This window comes from Vicugna pacos, chromosome 9 (assembly GCF_048564905.1).
Source record: "Vicugna pacos chromosome 9, VicPac4, whole genome shotgun sequence".
In the NCBI taxonomy this organism is placed as follows: Eukaryota; Metazoa; Chordata; class Mammalia; order Artiodactyla; family Camelidae; genus Vicugna; species Vicugna pacos.
This window is the reverse complement of record NC_132995.1, coordinates 58,554,134-58,578,222: the sequence shown is the minus strand read 5'-3', so window position 1 is coordinate 58,578,222 and position 24,089 is coordinate 58,554,134. Positions and strand designations below refer to the sequence as shown.

Genomic DNA, 24,089 nt, shown 5'->3' with positions numbered 1-24,089 from the left:
CTGCCGTAGAAACAAATGAATCGTACCATTGTATCACCTAATAGCTCTGGGTCTGAGAAAAATACACAGTCTAAGTCCCAATCTCTCATCTGTATTACCTGCTTCACAGGTTTGTTGGAAGGACTGGAACAGCGATCATGAACTTGTTTCTACTTTAAATGGAAAGCCTCCAGATATTATTTGACTCAAATTTGCTCCAATAAGTGTGTTCCTTTAGCAAAGCTGAAGAAATCGCAGGTGTGTCTTCATCGTTCTGAAAGCAATTGTCGGGCTAGAAGGGAAATGGTTTTTGCAATTCTTTTCATAGAAGTAGAAATATTGAGACTTAGCAGAGTTGTGACATGCTCAAGACTGTGACAAAGCCAAATAGGAACTTGGTTCTCCGACCTGGCAGTTTCTGTCAGACAACTTTAAGAGCAGGGGACTGACGAGTGTCACTGTGAGAGTGCCTCCCACCCTCTCCACTCCCAGTTTTCCTGAGTGAGGTTTGCCCTCGTGCTAGCCAAGCATGCAGCCCTACTCCAGCAAGAGTTTGTCAAATGGCTCTCTTGTCTCGGAAAGTTGACACTAGATAGTTTCAAGTAATCAACAGGGATTGATTTTAGTCTCCCATACTGTAAAGAAAATACTTTTAAGGTTCTTCTAAAAATAAAATTCCTCTGAGATGTTTGGCCTGTGGCTAATGTGTTTGGAAACCTGTTTTCTATAAAACTCAACCTCATTAATCTACTTGCAAATCCAGAAAGACAGCTTTCATTGCACACATCAGGGCTTGTCCCAGTTTCCCCATTCACAGTGGAGGATGAAGAGAAATGAACCACAGGCTCAAGGTGCCTCTATCTGGGCTTCCCTCAAATAGTTCAGCAGTTGAGGATTTGGGTCTAGTGTCGAGCCCAGCCTCAGCTCTGGAAGCCGGCACTGGAGGCCCGGGCACCAGTAGGGAAGCCATTTTTACCCCCGTCTTAGCACTTCCCACCCCTGTGTCGTAGGGGGAGCTTGGAAGGGACTGAAAGCTGCCACCCTCTTACCAACCAGGTAGAGTCCTTCCTCTCCAAGAAAGGCTTTTGCCTCCCCCTCACCCCTCTACCCAGTGTCTTAGCTATTTCCATGTCTCCTGAGGAATCAATCTGTGACGTTTCAATTATTCATTCATCAGAACTGTCAAACCTTGTGAATCTCTTCTCCCTTCCTCTGGGTGGCTCACTCTAAAACACTCATCCTCCTCAAGTTTTGAAATCACTGAAGAAAGGGAACAATACAAAAACTCAATTGCAACTAACACTATAATTTACTGCTGTGTAATTGGGGGAGTTGCCATCTAGTAAATGGAGGTGACTGTCTCAAAGAGGAATAAACTAGTCAGGTGAACTCAAGGATCGGGACCTGAGTGCTCACAGCCTCCCACTTTTCTTCTCCGTTTTACCAGATTGCTGCTCCAGGGAGAGAGGGACACATTCAGAGGATAGAGATGGGGGTTGCGGGTCTCAGCAGAGTCCCAGCTGCGTCCTTGATGAACCAGGGTTGAGTCTCACATTGGACAGACTTTGCCAGTGTTCATCATCTTTGCTCAATACACTCTCCTTCAATATCATGGCCTTGAACTGATGTCAGTACTTTCTTGTAATAAAAGGGTTAAAATCCATCTTTCTTGATCTACCTATTGCACTTGCAGTTAAGAAGGTTGTCTTAGGAGCAGCAGTTTTAAATTGGGAAATCTGAGCCTGGATTGTGTGTTGGGGCAGCTTTATGAGGCATTCCGCAGTGTCTAGGTTTTAGTTTTGCTTTTATTTCTGTGTGACAAGATGTGTTGGACTGAGATGTCTTTGGGCTCTAGTCCTGGAATTTATGAAGAGAGAATGCTGCAGGGTTATGGCATGGGTGAGGCTGGAAGATGTCACCCACACACAAGGGTTCAGCACAGTAACATATGTTAGAAGAATAAACTAACTTTGAAACAGTAAACACACACACACACACACACACACACACACACACACACACACACACACACGTAAGATAGACAGTAAGGTCAGTGTCGAATCCTGGACACCTCTCTTTGGGTTCTCAGGCCTGCCTTTTCCTCTTAGTCTGGTGGAGGTTGGGGAGCAGTTTCACACATCAGTACTGTCCTTTCGGTCTCCCTCTCATGTGCAGGAATATAAGAGGACAGGTGTCAGAAGCCGAGTATTGGCCCCTTCAGCCGTTTTTCATTTCTACGTATTATTGGAAGTAATTCATCACGACTCTGTCCTCTTTCGAATCTCTCCCTTGAGCCTTCCCCTGAGCTGCCTCGAAGGTGGCAGGTGACAGGCAGCCTGGCCAGGAACAAACTCAGTTATCCTTGGCTGCCACCTGTCTCCTTAGAGCACCTGCCCTGACTTGCTGTGCTCCCTCCACATGTCTAATTGACACCACAGGCCCTCTGGGAAGGGGCTCTTTTTCTCTCCCAATTCTCTGCTCTCTTCTGTGGTTAGACGGCTTATGTCTGATGTTTAACTTCTCCACCCCCACCCCCACTCCTCTTCATTCTTAAATAGTGCCAACAGAAAAATCTTTTAAGTGAACACATTTGGTTGTTGTTAGATATACAGAAAAAAAGGGTAAAATGGGACCTGGGAGGTGCCATGGGCTGAATGGTTGTGTCCCTCTGCAATTCACATGTAGAAATCTTGCCCCTCAAGATGGTGTTCGGAGGTGGGCCCTTTGGAGGGTGATGCGTCATGACAGCAGAGACCACTTGAATGGGATTTGGTTCTTTTAAAGAGGCCCGAGAGAGCCCCCTCACCCCTTCCACCATGTGAGGACACAGCTGTCTATGCAACAGGAGGAGGGCTCTCACCAAACACTGAATCTGCCGACGCCTTGATCTTGGAGTTTCCAGACTCCAGAACTGGGAAATGAATTTCTGCCATTTATGGACAGTTTATTGTATTTTGTTACAGCAGCCTGAACTAAGACAGGAGGGTTTTTTTGATGGCTGTTGGTGGATACCTGAGAGCAGCAGGTGATTGCCAGGGAGAAGAGGGGTTAGTCAAGAAGAGGTCTCCTCAGTTTTACTGAGAGTGATGACCAGAACACAGACCAGAACCATAAGCCCAGGTCCAGGCCCTCTGATAGCTTTGCTCAGAGCAGAGTAGACTTCGTGATTGGGACCTTGATGTTGGCAGTTTCTCGTGATAAAAAAAACTGGCTTCATGACCAGAGAAAAGTATCTTTATTTTTTGTTTGTTTGTTTGGTTTTTTTAAATAGAAGTACTGGGAATTAAACCCAGGACCTTATGCATGCTAAGCACGTGCTCTACCACTGAGTTATACCTACCCCCAGAAAGTACCGTTCTTAAGTACTTTTTTGAGTACTGCACTTAACATTCTTGTACCAGTTATAGGAATTTAGGGTTAGACAAGGACTGGGGCCTGGTGGATATCACCGTTTTTTTTTTAACCCATCTATCCATCCATCCATCCATTCATCCCCTCATCTACCCACACTGATTAACTTCAATGAAACAAAAGAAAATTTTAGAAGATAAGCATGGCCAACATTCCCCCAAACTTCATTTCCCTGCACGTAAGTCACGGCAGTGTGGCTAAAAGATTAGAGGGCTAAAATGAAAGGAGAAGGACAATGATCTGGGCTAGGAGAGGTCAACTTGGAAAGGTTTCCTAGAGGATTAACTGAGGTAGAAGAGAAGGGATATGAAGGAAACAAAGCATTCCAGATTGGGAGAAAGACTTACAGAATGCTTGAGGGTGGGGAAGAAGGGACTGGTGGACGCAGTCTGGGGCCTGGAACGGGCTCTTCTCAGGTAGGGCACTCAGTAATGAGCGCAGTGCTGACAGCTGGGGAAGACCTAGCAGAATAGATAAGGATGGTGGGAGCTGCCGAGTGCTGTTGAGAGTCCAGAGGAGAGGTCCTGCATTGCAGCTCATTTAGGGAGGTGAAACAAACAGAAAAGGTCCTCAGTGCATGCAAGGATGAGCGTTCCGTATCAGGCTGTCTGCCCTACAGCAGAGGCCCACACTTACAGCTGAGTCTGTGTCTGTGTCAGTGATGGAGGAAACAGTCTGAGATACGGACAATGTGTAATGTGTTCATGCCCAAAGGGCCAGGGGCCACTTCTGTGGCACAATGAAAGCATTGAGAGTCAACAGTCCCAGATTCTAGGAGCTCTAATGAGATGCCAAGACCTAGAGAAACAAGAGTTGAGCACTTGCCATGAAGGTGCAGAGAGCTGTGGTCTCAGCCCTTAGAAACGGCATCAAAAGAAGCTGTTCAGAGCAAAATGCGTTCCATGTGTTGGCTCGGCCCATGTGTTTCTTGTCAACAAGGCTGATCTTCCTGGGTTCGGAAGGATTTCTGTTTGGAATTTTATGAGTCTTGGCTGGGAAGCAGCACTTACCCCTGAGTTGTGGGAGTTAATGGCCTTTTCTGGCAGCATGATTCTGGGGCCTGGGGGAGTTCCCAAATGCCAGGCAAGGGAAAACCCATAGCCCATATTTCAACTTAAAATTGCACTGTATTTCTAGGTGACCAAGGACCAAAGCCCCCCAGGAGCCCTTCTTCAGCATCAGCTCAGAATCCGATGTATATCGGGGCTCACAGAGTCTTACTTGGGTCAGCACTCTTATGAGGAATATGCCCAAGTTAGGGACCCTTCCCGCCCCCATGCCAAATAGGGACATCAGCCTGCATCCAGCGCAGGAGCTGTATTTGTTCCTTAGTCTTCCTACTTCATATCACTTAAGTCGAGACGTACTTAAATAGAGAAGCCAACACTAGTCATTGACACACTGATGCCTACTTAATTTACTTCGACCAACATTTATGGGATAGAGACTGGGAGCTGATCATTGTACTGGGCACCATGGTGGACACAAAGGGACGAGGAGGGGATGGGCAACCCAGAGGATCTTGGCTCAAGCCTGCTTTTCCATAATCTATCAAATTATGTCACTGTGGCAAATCTTTGCCCCTCTCTGGGCTTCTGTCTCCTCACTGTAAAACAAGAAGCTTGGACCAATTAGAACAAGTGCTAAAGAAATTCGAAGTAGTGGAAAGATCCTTAAGATATAAGTCTAAGAAGAGTGAATGAAGGAGGATTTTGGAATTTACTCAAGTATTTGTGTTTTGTCTGAGTGTCACTTAACTGCTTATTATCTGTGGTAGATTATCCACTTGGGACAGCCTAAGAAAGGCTTCTTACTGCTGCCCAGCTTGGCTGTCTGAGACCCCTTGCCGTCCCGCATCTTTATGTCAGTCTAATATCTCATATACTGATTCCCTACAGATGAGCTGCTGTTTACGGCAATGATCCCAGACCAGGTTCTTGACCTGTACCCATTCTAGTGTTCTTTCTGCCTGGGCCCGACTCTTGGCCCTGCCTGCTGTTGACTGTCTCCTACCCTTGGACTTAGGTTGCTCTTTGTTCTTCTTGGCTTGACTCTTAGCTTCCCCTCAAGCTCTTGGCTGGGATTCACCCACGGACTCAACTTTTCTCAAACTACTTCAGGTAGAATTTGAATGTCCTGTTTGATCCCTCATGACTCAACTCCTGTTGCTGGGCAGAAAAGAATGAAAAACAAGAGAATTGGAAACTCTTGAATATAATACTGCCAGCTGGACAATAAATATTACACCAGAATTTTAGCCAAAAGGAGCATGTATAAAGGAAACTGTATAAGGTGAGTTAAAATATGACTCCCTGAGGGTTCCAACCATCAGTCCTAGTTCTCTCTTTTGAGATCACACATGAACAAGTCTAATCCCTTCCTTATCTGCCAACTCTTCGCGTATTTAATTACAATGATCAAGCCCTCAACCTTCTGTTATCATCTCACACCCCTGCCAAGTCAGCTTTTCCCCAGGCAAAACATGTTGAAATTTCCAACATTCCTCAGATATTATGGTTTTGAATATTTGTGCCAACCTGACTGCTCTTCCTAATCCTGTTCAACAGATCTCTATTCCTCTTCCTCTGAGGTGCCTGGAGCTGCACGCCACACTCTAGATCAGGCTCTGATCAGCCCAGGGAGCTGGATTCCTTTACTGTAAGTCATGATCCCAAAGTGAGTTCCATTCATCCCAACTTCTGTGACATCCTCTGGGGTCACGGATGGGAGGTCAGTTAGTTTCTATCAAACACATTTGGGGAATCTTGCAGATTATCCTCGCTCTTGGAGATTTTGAAATGTACATTAGCATGCCAAAGGATCTGAGTAGTTCTGTTTACCTTTATGCTAGTGTTTCCCAATTTTATTTGACCTCAGAGCTATTTGTTGAAGTATCGCACACATTAGTCTCCCTAGTGCGCCATGAAGATTTCAGAAGCACTGCTTGACTTCTTTTATGTCACCTGAAGTCATTTATTTTTTTCTTCTTCTTTCTCTTTTCTTTTTTCTTTCCCTCCTTCCTTTCTTTTTCCTTCTATCCTTCTATTATGACATATTGAGTTTAGTATCAGTCAAAACTCTTAGATATTTTTCAAACCTATTGCTGATAAGTCATGTCCAACTCCCCTGCACTTGTTCCTGTATTTGGAAGGTTGTTATTGGCTATTACCCACTTGCATATTAAGCATGCCTTACATACCTTAATTTAAGCCATTAATGAAAATATGGAGCTCAAGAAATATTTGTTGAAAACTTAAGTATCGTGCTAAGGATCCTTCGGATATGGTAATTCAATTATTTATAGCTGTCCTAATTATACCATCCAGCTAGTGTATCTTAGTATCTAGCCCTTGTTTTCCTATGCTTGTTCATGAGGCTGTCTTGAAATGCTTATCAAATGCTTTGCTGCAGTCGTATTCATTACAAAGTCAGATTCTCTAACCTGCCAATCTAGAATAATCCTGTCCTAGAAAGAGATGAAATTGATTCGGCAGGACTTTGCACTTCAGGATCCTGCGCAGAAGTTTAGAAATAGAGGTGAGCCTTGAAGGGTAGGTAGGATTTACATAAGCAGAGACAATCAGAAAGGGCTAGGGTGTTCTAAGTGAAGTAAGCCAGAAAGAGAAAGAAAAATACCATATGAGATCGCTCATATGTGGAATCTAAAAAACAAAAACAAAAACAAACAAACAAGCAAAAACAAAGCATAAATACAGGACAGAAATAGACTCATGGACAGAGAATACAGACTTGTGGTTATCGGGGGCGGGGTAGAGGGTGGGAAGGGATAGACTGGGATTTCAAAATTGTAGAATAGATAAACAAGATTACACTGTATAGCACAGGGAAATATACACAAAATATTATGATAAATCACAGAGAAAAAAATGTGACAATGAGTGTGTATATGTCCATGAATGACTGAAAAATTGTGCTGAACACTGGAATTTGACACAACATTGTAAAATGATTATAAATCAATAAAAAATGTTAAAAAAAAAAAAAGAGAAAGGGCTAGGGTAAGCAATGAGTAATGCTACCCAGAGTTTACTGCTGTAAGGCTCTATGCAGACAGCTGCAAGGAAGGGGATTGACTGAGATGGATAAATAGCTAATAAGTTAGCTCTATATCACCACTTAAAGGATAAAATGTGGTAAGTGTTAAGCGAAAGTGTGAGCAAAGTAACACAGAACTTTTGTTACGGGGGGAACTGGGGAAACTTCACAAGAGAAATGGCCCCTTAGTTAGCCATAAAGATTGGGCAGTCTCCACCAGGCAGGTATGAAGGGCTTCAGAATTCAAACCTTTGGTGATGGAACAGATTCCCCCTGACGATGAGCTCAGTGTGATTAAGGGGAGACAAGTCTGGGTAGGGATGGAAAGTCACTGGCATGACCTGGCCGTATGGCATGAGAAAAGACCCCGGCCTGCAGACAGCATAGGAGGGAAGACATGGGTGGCAGGAAGCTCATAAAACAGGTGCAAGAGGAGGAGGGCCTGGGCTGGGGTTATAGCCATATAGATAGAAAACTAAGAGCAAATGTAAATGTTTTTCAGAGGAAGAAATAGCAGGATATAATGTCATTGGAATCAGGAATAATGGGAAGAAAGAGTAAAAAATGCTTGTTAAGCTTTCAGTCTATGAGGCTAGAAGGGGAACCATGGGAGGGGGTGTCAGGGGAAGAGGGGAAGGAGGGCAGGCAACGAATTCAGTGACAAGGAGGGGACGTCTGTTGGGAAATGCCCTTGCTACCCTCAAGTGGGTGAAAAACCTGGAATTAAACATTCTGAACGTTTAGAGTTGGTCTAGGGCCAACTGTGATTTTTATTTTATTTCAAACATTTCTGGATGTGGTAAAGTTAGCTCGTGTCATTTATATGAACCAGTCTCACAGAACAAAACACATTTTGTGTTTGTTGAACATATGGTGGTACAGGAAGTGAATCTGGTGTGTGTTGCCCTGGAGCCAAATGGCTCAACAGGGTCTTTTCTTTGGGGGTTTTCCACTGCGGAACTTTTCAAACGTTCAAACACTTTGACTCCAGTTCTGAGGCTGAAATGGGTCCAGGACAAGTCCATATAGACCCCTAGATCCTCCACACTGGCTCCCTCTTGCTCTTCTCCATTGATGCCTCTGGCGTCAAACTGTTGAAAAACCAGCTGGAATAAGTGCAATTAATTGACTCACTGATTGATTGCTTCTTTCATTCAAGAATGTTCTGCCTGCCAATTTCTTATTGGTCTTTGTGGGAAAGAACAGCTTTTACTTCCTCCTGGTCATTGCTTGCTCTTACCTTCCCCAGAGCCTCACATCATATTTTTTGTCTGTTTTCCCACTTGTTTCCATTTTCTGGATGAGGACTGTCTTAAGAGGAAGCCTGCAAGGTGAGCTGTGGAACAGTGATGTCTGTCCACTGTCACCCGTCTTTCTGTGCGGCCATATGCTTATCATTTCTCCATGCCTAAATATGCTTCAAGGTCTTGGAGGACCATCAAGGTGGGAGAGGGCAACTAAGGGATAATGAGGAGCTTGTGCGGCTTACTCTGTTCCTTATCTCTTGCAAGAAGTGACTGGCTGGCTCTGTCCAGGCCAACGTTCCATTCAATAGCAGCACCAAGAAACCAGGGGAACCAAGGGACACTGTGTGAGAGTGGCAGACCCCTCATCCATGGTCACAGTGATTGTTCTTTAGGCAGAAAGATGCCCTAGAGTGGTGCTTTCTGTTCAGGAGCACTGGTCTCTGTACTCCCACCCCCTCCCAGAATTTCAGCCCTTCTTTCCTCAGGAACCTGACTCCATTCCTGCACCCCAGAGAAGCTCAGTTGAAATCTTTGGGGAATCTGAGGGACTCTGTGTCATCCATGTCTTTCTTTTTTCTTTTTTAGAGGGGTGGTAATTAGATTTACGTATTTATTTTAATGGAGGTACTGGGGATTGAACCCAGGACCTCGTGCATGCTAAGCAGGCACTCTACCACTGAGTTGTGCCCTGACCCACCATGTATTTCTTTTATACAGTAACACAGAGCCTCTCCGATATGTCTGTTTCAAAGAAAGCAAGTTTTCTTCTGGTGGGAAATTGTGGGGGACTCAAGATTCATTTATGGAAACTTTATATAAACTAAGCTGAATGTATCGAACAAGAGTGTAGGCTTTGATGCAGGATTCACTACCAGTTCCCAAAACAATAATACTTATAATCTAATAGCACTTACTAAGTGAAATATCTTTGCACTATTTCGTTTAATTCTTGCAAAACCCCTCTGTGACAAGTGATTAGCCCCATTTTACACATGAGCAAAGATTAAAGAGATAGGAAGAGATGGAATAGCTTTCTAGAGGTGAAGGAGTTAGTTAGTGAAGGAGCCAGGATGCAGATCAGGAATGTGCCACTTCAGGGCTGTGTTAGCTTCCACACTGCGGGTCAGCCCCCTGTAAACCTGAGTCAGTTCCACTCATCTTCCTTAGAACATGTTCTTGGGGTGAATCCTGACTTTCTCTCGCCTTTCGCCTAGGGTGACTTGTAGTGTTGGGGCAGTGGATATCTCTCAGCTCTATTTCCTACACCCAGGTCTGGGTTGTTGGTGGAATATTCTTAGGTGATTAATTGCCAACACTTAGCTGTGAGTCCCACTTCCCAGACTCCTGACCCTTTGCTCCTCCCAGTGAAGCTGGGGCCCCAGGTTTTGAATTAGTTTGGAGAAAACTAGAGGCATACTTGCCCTCTGTGGAGTTTTCGGGGGTGAGCAGCGTTCTGCAGGAACTGCTCTCCAGGAGGCCTTTGGCTCCTTACAAGGCTGAGTGGATGGGGCTGGGGCTGGGCAGGAGGCGAGGGAAAGGGCCACGTGCAGCCCTAGGCCAAACGCCAGATTACGCCTTTCTCAGATCCAAAATGTTTAGGGATTTGGGGATTCCTCATGCTTTCAGGACATGAATTATTAATAACTAAATATCAGAGGAAATAAATAGCAATTAACCTGATTTAATGTTACCCTGGGATCACTATTAAATTCCGTATTACCCACTTGATTGTTGTTGAATGCGTGGCTTTGGGCAGAAGGAGTGGGCATGCTTCCCAGCGGGTGGGACTGTATGTGTAGGATGGGAGAGGAAGGGGAAGATGAGAGAATCTACTGGAAAGCAAGTTGTGCAGACAGAGCTAGGAAGTGCTGATGTGATGGGGCCAGCAGTGCTGCATGGATCCCACCGACAAGGACCACTCTCCCCCAGTGCAATAGGCCCTGTGCACACACTGGGTCAGACACCCCCAGAATACAGGCAAGACGTGGTAGGTTTTTACCTATCATCGAGGACACTGTTTCATTTTATCCTTGGGGAATCTCTGGCTCCCGGAAGTCTTTTCCAAGGTCACCCAGCTAGTTAGTGGCAGAATAGTAGCTAGAATACAACTTCCCAAATTTCCAGATTCATGAGCTCTTTCTTGGACCTGGGTGAGGTCCTAGGAACCTTAGACAGAACTGGGTTTTAGAGTCACACACACCTGTGATGGAGCAGTCACTTACCGGCAGTGTAACTTTGGTCTTTGCCCCTCACTTTTATCATTTCTAAAATGAAGATATTAGTACTACAGTGGTGGTGAGGATTGCATGAAAATCGTACATAAATTTCTCACCAACTGGAGGTGTTTAGTGAACCTTCTTCCTCCCCACACACGTTGGCGTCCTCATTGTGTGTGGGCTCTACGTGGAAGAGCTGGGAACTGCTGGAGGAAGCTTTCCTTTCAGCCTGACCCAGGACAGAGAGACCTGGACTCAGAACTCCTTCCCTAGCTTCACCCTGATGAGGCTGCTCTCCACCAGCCTGGGTGGGGCCAGCCTAGTGGCCAGGCGCATCGGGCACCTCCTCCCCATGGACTGCAGTGTCAATGCCATTGCCTTCTGCTCCTGCACCTTCTCCTTCTGGTGGGCGGGCCCTGGCTCTATCCCTGCCAAGCCCAGGGGATACTGGGAGCTGGAAGGAAGGAGGAGGCTTTTTCTCCTTTTTTATATACTAAATAGGTATATAATATATAAAAGAAAATGAATGCACTTTACCCACTCCCTACTAAAAATATCTCCCAACCACTCCAAAGAAGGAAGGACAAGCAGTGTTTTGATCTGTTGACTGAAAGGTCCTGGACCCAAACTCTCTTAGATGTTTCACTTCATTCATCTCTGACTAGTTTATTGGCATATTAAGCCCTTAATAATAATTGGTACTAGCTATTACAACAATAATAGCAATAGTTAACAATTAGTGTTTTGTGCAAGGCTATATGCCGGTGTGAGGTAGGGATTACTATTCTTGTTTTACAAAAGAGGAAACAGGCTTAGAGAAGTTAAGTAATTTGTTCATAATTGTACAGCTAGTGAGCAGCAGAGCCTGAATTTGAATTTAGATTCAGCTGACCCTGGAGGGAGCCTCTCTCAGCCATGGTGGTTGGTACAACACACTTAATAGATCAGTCTCTAAGGAAAGTCTACTGTGAACCTGCCACCCTAGGTTAGGCCCGCTCTGCCCAACCTTAACCCCTGATCTCAGATCTGGAGCAAGTTGGCAAGCCCGGCTGGGTCAGCTGCCAGGAAGGACTTGTCTTCATCACTTCCACAGACGCTGCAACAGAAACAAATAAAACATGAGGAGAAGGCTTTCCAAAGTGCCTGGCCTCCCTGATTGATTGGGCTGGCTGTTTTAAATCCTTCAGCCACAGCATGATGGTCATAAAATGGGAGGACTGCAATTTCCTCCCTTCCGCACTGGCTCTGGCGGCATGAGGAATTGATGAGGCGGAGGAAGTAGCATTCTAGTAAGTCTTGACTGTCGGAGCCAGCCGACAATCGATCAGGTCCAGAAACCTGTGCTGCAGGACTGAGAAAAGGAAAGACGTAACAAAAAGACAGCAAGACAAGACAAGTTGGGGTTGAGAGGGTCTCACTCTAGCCCGCAAGACGCTAGGTCAAGAGTGGACGACGAGTTTATTTCAGGTGGTTCTTTTATATGATTTTAACCCATTAGCTCATACATTCCTGCACGTAGGCAATAAAGCCTAACCTCGTGACTCGTATACATTCAACTCAGGTGATACATTCAACTCAGGTGATTGTTCTCTAAAAGGATCACTGATTTGTGTGCCAATTGTATCTCTCCCTCCGAAGGTCTTTTGTGACTTAATAGCTCAAAGATGTTTCCTCAGGCATTAGCGCACCTGGTGCATTCTTTAGTAAAAGACGTGGCGGGACAGAGATTGTTCTAACTCAATTGACCTTTGAGCCGGGCGCCCCGCACTGTGGGAGTTTAGGCCCAACCTTTGTGCTCGGCAGCCTCAATCTCAGAGCCTGGCGCCCTGCACTTTGGGGTTTTACGCCCAAGTTTTGTGCTCGGCAGCCCTCCGTCACGAGCGGCTCCCCGCACTTGACTCCTCACTCAGCAGGCCTGGCGTGTTTCATTGGCTGTGCTGTAGTTGGGACTGAATTGGCATTTCCATCTCTGGGTTCAAAAGGTGAGAAATGGTGTCTAAAAGGAAATCACCAGCACCAAAACATTTTGTAGAGTTTTCGAACTTAAGAGCATTTGTGCTTTATACCTTGTACCTGTATCTCCTGATTATTTCCCAAGTTTTCTGAGCCACGGTTTGTGAGTCTTTCTGACCTTAAGTATTGAAGTTCTCAATAAAGGCTAGAGAATTAATCAAGAATGTTGTTAAATTATTTTGGCCCCTTTTCCCTTGAAGGACCACTGGATTAAAAGTCAGAAGGATTGGGTTCTGAGCCTTAGTTTTCTCATCTGTAAACAGGGGGTAACACTGACCTTGCCTGTTGTACTTGGATATTGTGAATATCAAATGAAATGCATGTAAATAGGTTTTGGGAGCTGTAAAGCCCTAAAACTATGTAAAATATTATTACTACTACTTATAATGCATGTATTTAGCTTTATATTCAGGCAACACATATTTTTCACTGTCCATTCTTGAAATTTATCTTATCTATATTTTTCACTGTAATCCATTAACTTTTATTCATTGTTCAGTGCATAAGCTTTTTTAAAAAACACTTTTATTTTTTTAGAGAAGTTTAAAACTTACAACAAAATTGAGAGGAAGGTCCAGAGATCTCCTTTGTATTTTCCACCTCCACATATGCGTAGCCTCTCCTATTATCAACATCACTCAACAGAATGGTACATTTTTTGCTAAGGATGAACCTACATTGACACATCATAATCACTCAGAGTACATAGTTTACCCTGGGGTTCGCTATTGGTGTTATAAATTCTGTGGGTTTGGACAAATGTATAATGACTTGTATTCATCATTATAATATCAAACAGCTTATTTTCACTGCCCTAAACATTCTTTGTGCTCTGCCTTGTTATCTCTCTCCACCCTCCTGCACACCTGTCAACCACTGATCTTTTTATTGTCTCCATAGTTTTGCCTCTTCCCAAATGTCATACAGTTAAAGTCATGCAGTTTGTGGCCTTTTCAGATTAGCTTCTTTGGTTGAGTAATATGCATTTAAGTTTCATTTATGTCTTTTTATGGCTTGATAGCTTATTTCTTTTTAGCATGGAAAATATTCCATTGACTGGATATACTACAGTTTGTTTATCCATTCACCTGCTGAAGGACATCTTGGTTATTTCCAGGTTTTGGCCACTATGAATAAAACTGCTGCAAACATCCATGTGAAGGATTTTTTTGTGAACTTAAGTTTTTAACTCCTTTGTAAATACTAAGAAGTGCGGATTTGTGGATTGTATGCTAAGAGTATGTTTAGTTTTATAAGCAACTGCCAAACTATCTTTTAAAGTGGCTATACCATTTTGCATTCTCACCAGCAGTTCCTGTTGCTCCCCATCCTTGCCAGCATCTGGTGTTGTCAGTGTTCTGGATTTTGGCGATTCTAAGATTCTGATAGGTGTATAGTGGTATCTCATCATTGTTTTAATTTGCATTTCTTTGATAATATCTTAATGTGGAACATCTTTTCATATGCGTATTTGCCATCCATATATCTTCTTTGGTGAAACATCTGTTAAGGTGTTTGGCCCACTTTTTAATCCGGTTGTTTTCTTACTGTTGAATGGTAAGAGTTTTTTGTATAGTTTAAATAGTAGTCCTTTATCAGGTGTGTCTTTTGCAAATATTTTCTCCCAGTCTGTGGCTTGTCTTATCATTTTGTTGATATTGTCTTTTGCAGAGCAGAAATTTTTAAGGAAGTCTAGCTTATTATTTCTTTCATAGATTGTCTTTGGTGTTGTATCTATGTCATCATCATACCCAAGTTCATCTAGGTTTTCTCCTAGGTCTTATTCTAGGAGTTTTGTTGTTTTGTGTTTTACATTCAAGTTTGTGATCCATTTGAATTAATTTTTGTGGAGGGTGTAAGTCTGTATCTAGATTCATTTTTTTTTTGCATGTAGCTGTCCAGTTGTTCCAGCTCTATTTGTTGAAGAGACTATTTTAGCTCCATTGTATTATCTTTGCTCCTTTGTCGAAGATCAGTTGATTGTATTTATGTGAGTATATTTCTTAGCTCTCTATTCTGTTTCATTGATTTATTTGTCTATCCTTTCACCAGATCCATACTGTCCTGATTACTGTAGCTTTACAGTAAGTCCTGAAGTTGGGTTAGTATCACTCCTCCAACTTTGTTCTTCTCAATATCATGTTGGCTAATCTGGGTCTTTTGTGTCTCTATATAAACTTTAGGATAAATTTGTTGATATCCATAAGATAACTTGCTGGGATTTTGATTGGGATTGCATTGACTCTATAGATCAAGTTAGGAAGAACTAGCATCTTGACAATATTGTCTTTCTATCCATGAACATGGGATATCTCTCCATTTATTTAGTTTTTCTTTGATTTATTTATCACTTTTCTGATATCCTATAGCAATAATGTTCATGTAGCAATAAATCATATATTTTTTCATGATATCTCAACTATTATTTTGAGCTTTTATTATCATTTAGTGTTTTACGTAATAATAATTCATTCTTTTCCAGTTATATTGTAAATGCCATCCTGGTGAGAAATGAATTTTTAAAAGCTTTAATATCCTATCTAGTGACACATGAGGCTCACCTAGGTAAGAATTATTTAAAAGTGGCAGCTTTGCTGAGCTTCCTTTTCTTGGCACTACTGCTTTCACAGCAAATGTCAGTGTGGTCAATTTTACATAGTTCCTAAGAACATCCCTCCAAACTCTTTTATGTTGACTTCATTAAAAATACAAGAAGATGAGTTCTTCTTAGATAAGAGCTGGACCTATACTACAGAATGAACCATGTAGAATTCATTAAGCAATTAATTTAAGAACATGGTGAGTGTATGTACCCCAAACTATATACACGTTAAATTAAAAAAAGACAGAGTAGTACATTTCTGGTTCTGGTGTTACTATTAAAAAATAAACCTGTGCTCTGTAGGTACTCTACATATTTCATAAAGTAAGCATTTTTTTCCCGGTGGATTCTAGTTCTGAGCCTCTAACTCTGCTGTCTTTCGGGTGTCAGAATGATTCAGGACAATACATATACACTGGTTACTTCCTTCAACTGATTCCAAGGGTTTACATTAACTGTGGAGAATGGTCCTACAATTCTCTGCCTACAGTTGATTTAAGGTACAGAATTACCATCCCCTTTATTACTTCAGTCTTAATTTTGGCCCTGCTGTTTATTGCATGCCTCTGTATAATACTGGATCTTAAGAAAGAAGGACTTTGCTTCATAAGAAAAGAATAACTTCAGGACTGAATGATGCTACTTTCATCTTCCCCATTGCTTATGGTTACTTTCCATGCATCGCCAGACCCTCCCTTCTCACCTACTGAAGTGGGCTAAGTGTTTGTGGTTTAACAACTTCATAACTGCTGTCCATCCTGCAAGTAAAACTTCCTTCATAAATTTTGTTAGTGTGGTTTCTAGCTTGGTTTAATGACTTCTGTTTTATGGTGTGTCCTACACAGAATTGATGTTGGGAAAACTCTAAATGTCATCATGTTGGTCTTTGTGCCTTTCTATCTTTCCCTTTCTTTGTTCTTTACCCTGGAAGAGGGTGGAGGGCACAGTTCCAGGTGTCCAGTCGTCTCCTGCCACCTCCTCATATAATAATCTGGGGCTTAGGACAGCTTTTCTGGTAAATCTATTCTCAGCTAGCTGTCAAAGAGAGAAGGTAGTCCCCACTGATGCAGGCTCTATGTAAACTCCTGTGACTCTCAGGAGGAAAAGGCAAAAGGACCTGAGTAATGTGCCATTATGTCCCAACTTATCAGAAAGAATAAATGACTTCTGGACTCTTAGGGTAGAAGGAATAAAGCAAGACAGAAGTCAGAAAGAAACATATTCTGAGAAGGAAGGCAGGGATCAAAATGAATGCTAAGACCTAGAGAAAGACTGCAACGTGGGGAGAGAGAGGGGAGATAGAAGCAGTGTCTTTGGAGCTACGTATACATGGCAGGTGTGAGGGGTATGCCCTAAAAGGTGGTGCTGAAGTGTCTGAAGAAGCAGAACATCTGACAAATTCTAGGTAAAATGAATTGAATGGTCATTTTGGACTTAATTTTTTTAATGTATTGTTTTATTTTGAAAAAAGCATGGGAAAATACCAAGAATAATTTACCAAAACTGAATGTACTAACTAACCCCCAGAATGAACAGATATTACTGCTTTGAGGTGTTTGTTCTAGACTCTTATTAGAGAAGTAAACCATTTTTAGATCAAGTGTAGCTCCTTTTAGATCCCCACCTCAGTTCCATGTCCCCTGCCACTCCCCACAGAGACTGCCATTGTTTTGAATTTGAGAGAGTCCTTCCAATCTCTAGACTCAAAGGTGATTCATAAGAAACAACTAATTTTGAAGACAAGGAAATGGCAGAAAATTGGGAGTGGGCAGGGAAATAGTCTTAGATGGAAGTAGCCAAGGATGAGAACCCTGGCACCATCCCTAGATTTAGGGAAGCAGGTATCATAGAAAGTCAGGTGTAAATCCAGGGCTCTGAGAAGCACTGATTCAAAAGGCTGGGAAAATCTAAGAATTGTATTTGGGACTGTTCAGCTGCAAATGAGCCTGATAAGGAAGGAAAAGGAAACAACCTTTAGAAATAATTTAGTTGCCATATGAACTCTCTTGGGGTTCAGCTTTCCAAGGGCACATCCAGGAGATGTGGAAGGAAGTGATCTATCCAAGGTTAGCACCTGTAAGAAGAGTGTCACAATTCCAAAATTGCTGTAGTGCTGAGAACAAGAACAAAAGGGGCTGCTTTTGGCAGTATGGTCAGTCAAAAGGAAGATCAGAGGAGTCAGAGCCCACTTCTTGGGACAGCTGGTGAAGTATAAAGGGGCAATAGAAAGAACCCAGATATACTCAATTTCTGGTTTTGTCCATTTCTTACGTTGAGGAGGTTATCTTCCACATAGAGAGAAAATGCAGACCACTCACAGTTACGGCAGAGGCTGAGGTCTGGAGCTGGTAAGAGAGCATGCGGCGCCTCCCAGTGAATCACAGTCCCAGGGGCAGATGAATTATGTCCCAGGGGACGGATGCAATTGCAGATGTAATTGTAGAATCTGTAGTGCTTCAAAACTTGGAATGGGCAGCTGTCCTAATTTTCAAAATGGTGGGAAAAATATACTCAGGAATTTGAAGGCCAGAAAACGTGCATTCTTTCTTAACCAAGGTGTGCAAAGTGTGGTATGGAGAGAAGCTTGCTGGGGCAGATCTTTGCGCAGGTTTTCTCCACTTGAGCCCCTTTGGCTCCTGCTGGCAAAGGGAACAGAAGACATAATCCCGAGAGGATAGCCCTGCCTCCAGAGGGAGAAGTTCAGGGTCGGGCTACCAGAACACAGTGAGTTCACCCAGACCTTTGCTGCCCATCCCTTAGGGATTCCTCACCTCTGTACCTCTTTCTGGAAGAGTTTCCAGAAATCTTTACCAGCCCTTTGATTTGGCAGGCATCAAGCTTGATGGCAAGGTCCAAAGAGAAGAAGCAACCTGGCCAAGTTGACACAGCTGTTAATGACTGAGCTGGGATCAGAGCCAAATGAGCTGATTCACCACCTGGAGTTCTGCGCCTTTATGCTACACTTACACTGCCTAGCAGGCACTTCTCATCTAGCCCTACGTATCTTTTATCTCCCCAGTAAGACTGCGTTGATTCCATACTTACTGAGCATTTCCTGTATGGCAGGCACTGCACTAGGTGTTCTGTAGCTGCCAAGATGATTAAAATCTGGCTCTTGGATTTGACGAACTTCTAGTGTAGTAAGGGGCATAAGCGGTGACCCACTTACGGTGTGATGGGAAGAGGACCAGGTAGGGTGCTATGAGGCGACGGGGAAAGGCGCCATTGTGATCTGGAGGATCTGGGAAGGCTCTACCAGGAGGCTCGAGCCTTACGGGCGAGGAGACTGTCTAACACAACTCGGTGTTCTTCACAGAGCCTTGCACAGTGTGACAGAAGCCGGGGAAGCTGCACTGCTGCGGTCATCGGAGACCCGGCAGACCTTCTTTCTTTAGAATTTAGAGAACTGGTGCAACCTGCTCTTGACCTCTACTCTGAAGAACACTGGAAACCAAGATACTTCTCTTTTTCCTTTCTCTCTTAGTTTTTGTATTTCTCACACCACTTAGTTCTTCTGGGCTCCTCTTCAAAGATTCGATGAAGATAAAAAATTGATTTTTGAGCAGGATGTGTCACTAGCTGGGAAGCGAGAGGCTAATGAATCACAGGAAGCCGTGAGTTTCTTGCTTGCACTGGCTCTGTGGCTGGACTGCTCCCAGGACTGCCTGCAGGGCTGAGAGGAAGTTATGGGGCAGCAAGCACTTCATCTTGGGGCCTTCTCTCTGACAAAGCATGGAAGCACCCATGGCCCAGTCAGGAGATTCAGAGAAAGGAATGGAATCGACAACATGGATATTAGAAATGCATTCTTTCCCGTTGAGGCCTGCTCCCTGGGGTGCAGGCCTGTGGAGCGGTTTGGAACAGAGACAGCTCCCTGGGTATCTGGATTGGAAATGACTAAGGTTTGGCCTGAGGCTCCATCAGGTTCCAGAGGTGAACACTAGGATACTCGGGGACCACTCTGCTGGGGGTCTCTGCCCCCAAGCCAGGCACCCATTAACCTGTCCTGAGTGTCCACAGCAGGAGCCTGATCTAAACCAGTTGGAGGGGGGTTGAGGAGGGCATAGCTGTTAGATTCACTAGGTTTTAAAAGTCAACATTATTCTCTTATTAGGTTGACCTTCATTCCAAGGGCACATACCTAATTCCTCAGGGCTAAGAAGAACTTCATGTTGCTGCTGGATTGTTAGAATCAAGAACCTCTAAAACTCTTTCCATCTCAGAGATTCAGGATTCCATTAAAAAAAAAAACAACTTTGAGAAAGCCAATTTATCTCTTTTTTGTCTTTGTCACAGTGTTGTGGTCCTCACTTACTAGCTGTGTAAGCTGGGGCTCTTACCTTCTCTAAGTGTCAGTATCTTCATTTGTAAAATGGATGCAATACTTTCTACTGCCCTTGGTTGTCACAAGGACTAAATGAAATAATACACATGAAGGTGCGTGATTAAGCTTTGAAGGATGAAACTTCCTCCTTTTTTTGCTTCTTTCCAATATCTTAAAAAGATACCACTACAGTCAAGCATGTATATATACTGAAGCCAGCTTTAGACAACTGCCTAGGTGAAAAAGCACTAAGAAGATCCACCTTGCCCTACCCCAAACAAAAATTTTATCTCTTATTATGCCCTGTGGTAATGATTGTGATAATGCTTGGTGAGGTGTCATTAGTCACTTTTTTGGTCATATGGTATCATACTGTACATATTAGTCATAAAATCTTAGTGGGAAATAATTTTAAAAACATAGCTTCTCAAGATTGGAGGTCTCTTTGTCCAACGCGCACAAAATTATTTCGGGGGTCATCGAGACTTTTCTTGAAGAACTCCAGTGATAAAGTGCTCACTACTTTATTGAGGTCGCCTGTTCCATTGTGGGGCAGCTGAAGTAGATAATCCATCCTTTTCTAAGTTGAATTAAGTCTGACTCCCCAAAACTTTGTTTCATTGGCTTGAGTTTTGTGAAATAGAGCAAACAAGGGTAAATCTGCTCCTTCTTTCATTTGACAGCACTTTAAATATTTAAAGATAGAGGTCTTCTCTTTTCCAATGTCTATAACATAGTTTAACCGATTGTTTCTCCTGTAACAGTTTCTAGATCCTTTACAACCCTGGTTGCTCTTCTCTGAAGATGCCCTCATTTTCCAGTGTTCTCCAAATGTGTCATCTGAATGCTATCCCAAGAGGGGTCTAACAGAGTGGAGGCTGGAAGGTTAGAATCTCCTTGGTCTGGATTTAGGCTGATAGCATTACAGTTTTTTTTTTTTTCAGTCAGATTGCATAGTTGGTTAATACTTAGTGTTTGATAAATTAAAACCTCAAGACATTTCCACAGAAACTGCTATCAAATTGAGCTCTTCCTGAATAGATTATTATATTAAGCAATTAAATATTTTAATCTGAATGCAGATAATTTTATTCTTAGTTAAGAATCTCTCTCCCCTTTTGTTTGTTTCAGGCCATTGTTGTTTGTTCACTGAAACTTAATTTGTCAACCCATAAAATAGTTCTTTTTAGCTTTGTATCATCTATAGATTTGAATAAGCAGGTCCAATGAGACAGCCCTTTAACTCAACACTGAAGACTTTCTTAAAACTGGCGCCTATTTAATCATCCCTGCATAAGTTTGCTAAACTAAAATAATTCAATAGTTCCACCATTTAGGCTACAATCTTGAGAGCTCCCATGCCTGGCCACTTCCACAATCATTTAGTTAGTAAGGGAAAGTTCATTTATTAATAACCTGTGTGGGGTTCTTACTATGCGTATGCGTTGGCAGACAGTATTAATCAGTATGAGGTTTCTGGTTGCCTGTGATGCTACCTACCCAGGTGGACTGATACAGGAATCATTGCTCTGGCTTGGAGGCAATATACTCATTCACTGAATAGTAGGAACATTGGGAAATGCACATGAGAAATTCTTAATTTGCCTTGATGTCTCAGAACACTGATGAAGAGCTGACTGGACTTAATTCTGATAGCAAAAGGAATCCTGACCCACCCAAAGGCCAGGATGCCCAATCTTCAAGGGTTTCTTTGTTTTTGCCTTATCCCATTAACCAGCAATTGTATGAGAGGCTTCTGCAATTGTGAAAAACTGCTGAGAAATTCAAGGACTTGGACAGTAGGGGAAGGAAGAGGTGTAGTCATTGGGAGGAAACCTAAGACAAAGGAAACTTTGCACACAGGGCTCCGTGTTGAGAGAAGTAGACCAGGGGCTAAGGGCTGAGGGAGAAGGAGATTGTGCTATATGGTTGTTTTCCCAAGACCACAGAATTAGCTTGGAAAATTAAGTTGATTCTTTTCTGCATCAACTGGTACACATTATTGTAAGGGACCAGAGCGAAGCAGTCACCACTATCAAATCTGACCCCAAATATTCAGAATCCCTCAGAAAACTGGGGGAACCAGTTATGAGGGTCCCAGCCTCCTTTAGAAACATTTACCAACTTATCAAAAATGTGAAAGATAGGAACTTTGAGTGAAAGGATCATATTTCCATGTAATTTGTGAAAGCCAGGGAAGGGTACTTCCTGTTGAAAATGGCATATGGCTTGCACTTCCCAATACAGCTCCTCAGAATATCCCAATGACATAAATACCTCTGAAAGACCGGAAAAAAATACCCCAGCTAAACTAAAATAGACTAAAAATGATGGACACCCTAATGCTAGAAGCGAAGGAGAATCTGTTAAGTAAAAGGGAGATGGAACAAAACTGGAGGAATAGATCCTGTGTAGCACACAAGTTTCACTTAACTTCATGGAACAGCACATCTGGGGGGGAAAAGGTCTCACTATAATCCCTTGATTGATCAGAGGCTGAGGGTTTTCACAAACCAGAAAATAAGAAAATATTCTTTTAGGGCATGTGGTGTGCACTTTGACAGTTCCTAAAAACTGTTCTCCTACACTCAGCCATCTTTCTCTATTCATAAAAAGACAGATATAGTCTCGTCAGTTATGAAAATGATATCAGTGAGTGCACTGGGAAAGCTACTGAACCCCTGGAAAATAGTTCCAGTGGCAAAAATGGATAGGAACTGAGGAAGAGGATGGAGGGGAGATGTGGAGGAACTGGTGCTGGAACATTGCATTTAAACAAGTGTTCTCATAAGTAAAGTAGGTGCAGGCAGAGAGGAAAAACAATGTTGGTAATAGTACATGCTGGAAAGTATAGATTCTCTTGAATCACATTTGTTTAAAGTATAAGGGCCTCGGACAATGATTAGAGGTGAAAATGCCACTGAAGCTGAATTAGATGAAAGTCTGTTAAAAATTGTAGCAACTTGGGCTGTGAATATCAACTTGCCCTTCAGCTATAACACTGAGAGGAGGAGTCATTCATTAGCCCAGGAGTCTGAGTACAGCCAAAGATAATTCATACATCCTGTTGTTTGCAAAGATTCAGAATATATAGATCACGCCTTATATGAGAATGAGTGAAAAGAAAAATTGTCCATGGAGACTTGCCAAAAAACACTATAGAACAAAATTTAACATTATTGTGGGAATTCAAGAAAGAGGACTTTTGTTTCTAATGACATGGCAGGGATTGGAGGAACTCTCCAAGTTTAGAACACCTAAAGATGATAAATAGTTTGTTTAAATGCTTTGCTGGGTTGGTGGGAAAGTAAAAGAAATCTTCAAAACCTAAAATGACAAGAAAGTTCTGGACAGCATTTGTACACGGTCATATGTGGATTCCTAGTTTTCTAGAGCTTAGACTTTAACTGGGCAGAAGACAGAGCCCTTGTAAGGTGAGAGGCAAGTCAGATCTGAGACTCCTGCACAAAGCAAGCATCACTGAAAGACAACATCCTTGGTGATAAGTTAGGGGAAAAAACAATGCCACAGAGATAGTGGGGATATTTTTATGTCTTAGCTTTGATGCTGAGTGGAGGAGGAGAAGGCAAAGTCTTCTGCAGCAGCTCCTAATCCCAAGCTTACCTTCACATGTATCTGGGACCAAAATTCACAGTAACTCTAAGATTTGAAAACCAACCTCCAGGCTGAATACTTATTTTAAAGAGATCTCAAGATTAGTTGTCCACCCAGGTCCCTGAAAGGATCAAATAAAAATCCTCTCTGTGGGAATATTTTTTTAAATTTCAGAACTCAAAAATTACTATAGATACATTTTAAGGGCTATGAACTTAAAACCACGCATGCATACACACGCAAAGAAACCACCATGTGCTAGAATTAGAAGACACAAGAATAACAATACAGAAGGACAAAGCTTGAATACACTGGCATTGTCAAAAATAGAATGTAAACTATTTTTAGTAAGCTTAAAGAAAAAAGAGGGCATTTAAAATGTTACAAAAGGGAAGAAGATTATAAAAAGTGACTAAGAAGAAATGAAAAGGAACAAAATAGAATTTCAAGTTGAGATTAGAAATTTGGTGTGTGGATTAAAGAAGTTAAAAAACAGTTTAGAATCATATAAAGAGAAAATTAGTGAATTGAAAGATAGACTGAAGAAATTACCTGGAATGCTGCACAGAGAACCAAGAGAAAAAAAAAAGAGGTGAGTGTGTGGGATATTGGGAATCATGGAGGTT

At 42.7% G+C, this 24,089-nt stretch overlaps 1 protein-coding gene across 1 annotated transcript in view; it reads left to right on the top strand.

Moving 5' to 3' along the window:
• LOC140698319 (uncharacterized) overlaps positions 1-24,089 on the top strand; it is a 198,700-nt gene that overhangs the window by 95,124 nt on the left and 79,487 nt on the right. Inside the window, exon 5 of the mRNA XM_072968307.1 lies at positions 5,958-6,048. Within this exon, the coding sequence (XP_072824408.1) occupies positions 5,958-6,008 (51 nt within the window). The 3' untranslated portion in view covers positions 6,009-6,048. The remainder of the gene's footprint in view (positions 1-5,957; positions 6,049-24,089) is intronic.